The sequence below is a fragment of the Vicugna pacos genome, chromosome 11 (assembly GCF_048564905.1).
Source record: "Vicugna pacos chromosome 11, VicPac4, whole genome shotgun sequence".
Classification (NCBI taxonomy): Eukaryota; Metazoa; Chordata; class Mammalia; order Artiodactyla; family Camelidae; genus Vicugna; species Vicugna pacos.
In genome coordinates, this window is record NC_132997.1 from 49,618,284 (window position 1) to 49,624,283 (window position 6,000).

General features: G+C 34.9%; 1 protein-coding gene across 2 annotated transcripts in view; it reads left to right on the plus strand.

Annotated features, from left to right (window-relative positions):
• The window catches only part of P4HA1 (prolyl 4-hydroxylase subunit alpha 1), a 67,844-nt gene extending 63,287 nt beyond the window's left edge, over positions 1-4,557 (plus strand). For both annotated transcript variants that reach the window (XM_006218975.4, XM_006218974.4), the window contains exons 13-15: positions 1,344-1,412; positions 1,902-1,998; positions 3,484-4,557. In XM_006218975.4, coding sequence (XP_006219037.1) covers positions 1,344-1,412; positions 1,902-1,998; positions 3,484-3,554 — 237 coding nt within the window. In that variant the 3' untranslated portion in view covers positions 3,555-4,557. The remainder of the gene's footprint in view (positions 1-1,343; positions 1,413-1,901; positions 1,999-3,483) is intronic.
• Positions 4,558-6,000: the final 1,443 nt, after the last annotated feature.

Sequence of the window (6,000 nt, forward strand, 5' to 3'; positions counted from 1 at the left end):
AAAAGGATCTAAGGTACCATTAGAAAAGGATTTAAGGTACTGTTAAAAAAAAGGATCTAAGATTACAAGAGGATTGCAGATGCATAAGGTAAATTAAAAATGAGAATTATTAAATGAAAACCAGGAGAGAAGTTGCTACATTGTATACTTTCTAGGGGTGAGATCTGTAGAGGTTGTACTAATTTATCTTCCACCTTTAAGTGTGATGTTTGTCAAACTTTTGGTCTGTCCATCTTTTACTTATCAGATTGGCAGTTATTGTGGTTTTAATTTGCATTTCTCTTATTAGTAAGGTTGAGACGTTTAAGAATCATTAAATGCTTGACTATAGTTGTTTCTTCTTATTCTTTGCTTTTATGAAAGTTGATACAATATTTGGTCTATTATCTGTAAGTGTTAGATTATTTGACTACTAGATTGTATGTTAGATTATTATGTCTCCTTTCAGTTACATATAGCATTTTGATTAGACTGGCATTTATTTTTTTCCATCATTTACATGCTATTTGCTGGTGGGCCATAGAGCACAACTTCTTAATTTCTACAAAGTTATTTTTATTGCTTAAGAGCTATTAGCTCGTTGTTATTGATCCTGTATTTCTCATGGTAAAATACACTTCTTTATGTCACCTAATACCTTGTATTTGATTTAAACTTTGATATTAAGATCAAACTCTGTTCTCTTTGCTGTAGCATTTCCCTGTTGCTTGTTTCAGACGTGACTGTTGGATTTTGCTTTGTGATAGTCATTGTTTCTACATTCTACTTATGTTGTTTTCGAAAACCTCTTCATCCTTTGCTTCATTTTGTGCATGTGCTTTTCAGTTAATTTGAAAGGTTGTGTGTTTTTATTCTACATTATCTTTAAGACTAACTTAATACGTGTCGATACCCTACCATGAGAAATGACAAAAGTGATTTTAGCTTGTTATTTTTCTTGGTATTTATTTCTATTTTTAAAATTCACTTATTCAGATATTTATTGAACACCTACTTTGAGCTACTATAACAAATGAAAATTCCTGCCCCCATAGAGGAGATACTCTGGTGCTATAGAACACATACTTACATCCCTCTTTTAACCTCTGGCTATAAAGAAATAACCTACCCCAAATTATATCCCAGTCTCCCTTCCTGACTATCATTCCTTTGCTTTTATCTATGTATGTAAACCTAAACAGCATCTTGCTTTTAATAACTGACTAGCATGCACACACCCATCTGTGTAAGCACACGTCCAGGTGTTCTCATTCTAGTAGTTAATGTCACATCTACCTCACAATGGCATATTTAACTTTATTCTACCAGCATTTTTTTTATCATACTCTTTTGTCTCTTATTAGATGAGTGATGTGTTAGCAGGAGGAGCCACTGTTTTTCCTGAAGTAGGAGCTAGTGTTTGGCCCAAAAAGGTAAACTTGGTTCATTGTTTTAGTTTTTGAGGTTGCTATATTTTTTCCTGTGTAAGAGATGGAACTATATTTCATGGTTTAAGTGATAAGTTACATTGTTAAAAGTAGTATACTTAAGGGCTACATTATCTCTAGGTAAAACTTTGGATAATTTTATGGCAGTTTATTTACCATGAGACCCTAGAAACAACGAACCACCGGGGATTTGTACTGACAAGTCTTCGTTTCCACAGTGGGCCCTGTGTGCTGTTTGCTGAAGCGAACAGATCTGACACTAGCAAAATGGAGGGCACATGCCCTTTTTTTGTTAAGCAAATTTGTGGTATTTAATATTTTCATGTCATCACCAAAATTTTGTAAATTATACTTTCAGAAATATATTAGGGAAAGATATATGCCATAGAGAGTTATTTCCACAGGAACAGAGGAAAATTTATAACCTGTGATAACCTGATACTTTACTGAGGGGTAATTTGGTATTCTCCACAGGGAACTGCTGTTTTCTGGTATAATCTGTTTGCTAGTGGAGAAGGAGATTATAGTACACGACACGCAGCCTGTCCAGTGCTGGTTGGAAACAAATGGGGTAAATATTGCCTGTATTCTCTGAATTGAGTTTGTGATTTTTGTCTCTTATTTTGAAATTACAGTCACATCTTAAAAGAATGAAAACCTCCTGACAGATTTGCCTAATATGGCTTTCACACTGAAAGGGATTCAACCAGAGAAGCTTCTGATCTTAATATAAATTTGTTTTTAGCAGGTCAGATTTTTGGTGACATTTTTAACACTATTTCCACTTGTTATCTAAGAAACATTGGCTTGAAGTTGAATTAGACTCTCTTCCTCTCATGAGGTTTACAGTTGTCTCTGAGACAATAATGGATAAATTTGAGTATAGTACATGCTAATACAAAGATGTAAACTGAAGAAGTCTCCCCAAATGTAGAAAGTTACCATCTTCTAATTTGATCTTGAAAATAGAGCAGTAGTTTCCCAGGCACGTTAGGGACCAGGGCCAGGACTAGTGTGAGGCTAGAGAGGGATCACTCTCAGGGTCATCAAGTATAGAATTGACCACATTAAAAAAAAGAAAGGTGAAGTTGTTTTAATATAAAGTATTTAAACCCATATATATCTATTTCAGGGGGTGTCACTTGGGCCACATTTCAAGTGCTCAGTAGCTACATGTGTCTAGAGGCTACACAGCAAGAGTAAGGCGTGATCCCTCATCTTCAGGACTTAGAAGCTCCCCCCTGATGATTATGTTTGAGACCCACTGGACTAGAGTGAAGACAGGCTGGTGGAGGAGGAGAGATGAGTTTAGGTGGCTGTTCCCCATTGTCTAAACAGGTGATGATATAAGCCTGGAGACTAAAGCAGCAGCAAAAGGTTTGGAGAGCAAAGAATGGAGTCAAGAGATAAAGTAAAATTGATGGGGTTTGATGAATTAAAGATTGGATACAGGGGGTTAAGAAAGGTAAAAGAGTAATTAAGCATTGATATGGTCCTAGTTTAGATCTTTTGTACATGTTGATACTATTGACTGGGTTCCGTGATACAGGGGGAGTAGAAAGCTAATCCCTTTTGGGGTATATCAAGAAACAGTACCTTGGAACCCAGGAAACTTAAATCACTACTAGTATGTGCTCATTATCATACTGTTGCTCCTTTAGAGTGGAGACTTAATGTTCATTTTAAAAATGTCTTTGTATTAGAGGTTGTATTTTGCAAACAGGTAAAACAATGTTTTGTTCTGTCTATACCTACTCTGTACTTACATTTTAATTCCATTTGTGTTTCACTTTAGTCCTTACAATGAATATTAGAAACGCTACGAAATGCACATATACAGACTCTCAAATGTACACACACAAATGTAAAATCTTCTGTGTTTCCAACATTTAGTGAAGTTCTTAAAAGACAGCCTAAGTAGCATCTGTTTTTGTCTTATTTGGTCTTGAACTTTCTTTAGCCCTTGTAGAAATTTTGTAATGGACCTAGTTCTTAAAAGTTAATTAAATACTCATTAGATAGTAGGAGCAAATAATATATATTTTTTCTTTCATAGTATCCAATAAATGGCTCCATGAACGTGGACAGGAATTTCGAAGACCATGCACCTTGTCAGAATTGGAATGACAAACAGACCTCTCTCTGTCCTATTGTACCCTCATGTGTCTGATACACACACTTCCCAGTCTTAACCTTCAAGAGTTTACAAATGACTAACACTCCATGGTTGATCCAGTCATGAACCTCATCCCATGTTTCATCTGTGGAGAATCACTAACTTTGTGGGTTTTCTTTTAGAAGTAACACTAAATCACCACATTGTACATATAAAACCTTAAAGTTCAGTTGGTATCACAGAGGACAAAGCAAGGCAGTATTAAAAATGAGGAATTTTTACATTTGTTAAAGAACTTTTTTTGATTGGATAACAAAATACAATTTATGCATCTAATTATATAGTATTTCAGTACATCTGTGGGTGACAGGCGAGAATGGGCCACGAGATTAAGGGACAGATGCATTAGAGTATGTTCCCAGGTATTACCTAGTCTTAACTTTTCTGGATCGGCCTGAGGACTAGGAGGAAACTGGCTGTGAAGACTGGGTTCCATACAGTGTTTTCCCTCCATATACTATTCTAATTGGATTTGATCCTCTCAAGTCCTTTTTAAAGTATGCTGTATTTTACCAGTCCCCTTCTTTCATAGCTCCTCTGCGAATTAAATCAGTTAAAGTACTTTGATTAAAAAAAATTTTTTAAACAGAAGGTCCTATATTAAAATGGGCCTTCTGGGCCTTCTTAAATGATCATCACTTAATCTGTTCCTCCTTTTTCTTAAATGACTGATGATTTTGTCCAAAAAATTTTGCTTTTTTTTTTTTTTTTAGTGCTAATACCTTGCATCTTACTCCTGCTGCATGAGCAGGGGTGGTGATATTGGCATTCTGACTAAATATCGTGCCTTAGGAGACTGGAAACTTTTAAATGTACTTTCAGTGATGAGGGAATTGATTAAGAGAACAAGAGGAATCTTTTCCCTAAAAAGCCAAAATGTTTGTTTTTTCAATTCTGAAATGTGTTGTGACAATAATGACCTATTTATGATCTTAAATCTTTTTTTTAAAAATGTTTCTGTTTTCTGTGTGGTATTTTTCATACTTGAATGTGAGTGCATGCTATAGCAATATTTCTTTAGCATTAAGACAGATTCATCTCTTGATTTTCATTCACTCTAATGTCATATTGTTGAGGTAGAAAATTTTAGCCTTCTGAACTTTCAGATATTTAAGTATCAAAATATGTTTCCTCTAGAAGGAGTTCTACAGCTTTATTATTACAGTTGTGGAATTTTTACAGTAATGTTAAGACTTTCTCTTATTCAGGTGTATGGTGTGATAGTAGAAAGCTCTGAACCGAATGAAGTATGGTAATTGACCCCATAGACTCAATTTTACGTTTCGTATGATGAATCCTGGTTCATACGAGGGCTCTTTATCCCTTATGCAGTATTTAAATATATAAAGGGAAGAATTTCATTAATTCTCTGGAAAGAGGGTATTACTTTACCAAATTTTAAAAAAATTGTGAAGTTTCTTTCTCCCAACTACCCTTTGTTCCACCACAAGTGAGAACTAAGTTCATTAATCTACTCAGATTTTGTGACCACAGATGATTTTTTTAAAAATCTTTTAGATGGAAGCAGTGTAAATTCAAAATTGTAGAAATAAAATGGGGGCGGGTTCAAAGAATGGATACTAACCTTTATTGTCATATGTGTTTTAGCAAATAGAATTTTTAAAAAATCTGTTTCAGAAGGAAATGACATGTTCCACAATCTTATAAATTTATATTTAACCCCAAACCCCTCATAGGGATTGGTGAAGTCTTTTCAGTGTTAGATCTTACAGAACTCTCCCGAGTTTCATAACTACCAGCTAGTTTCCTTTCTAAATGAAAAGGAGGAAAAAATTCTATTGTAGAACTTTGGGTCCAGTGAACATTGCATTCCCTTTTTAATGGTGAAATTTAAAGTAAATGAGGGCTAGAACTACCATGGAAAATGTGGAAACTGGTTTCCTCATCAACCCTAACTATCCTTTAAGATCGGAACTTCCATCATTCATCAGCTTTAAGCATGTAGTTATCACCACTGTCACCAAATTAACTGGAGTCAACTGAAGAATCCACCAGAACACTCAATCAGCAGGGTAAGTAAATGTGATAACTATGTAATAGCCTAGTAGGATTATTTAAAAAAATAATGCAGTGACTTTAGGATTCTTCAGAAAGCTAGAGAGTAAATGCAGGCATCAAAGAAGCAACCAAGTAAGTACTTCAGTGAAGATACAATGAAGTGGTTACTACAGTGTAAGAGGACTGAGAAGAGTTGTTGTAAGCGGTAAACACAGACACGTACACACAAATACCATATACAGATGTGTATATGTGTGTGTGTGTATGTGTGTTTGTGTGTATATATATATCTTACTGCTGCAGAGCAGAATCTGAACATCCTTACATAGCCGTGTGTTGACTGGTTATATGTAAATTCCATACCAGGTACACAAGTAA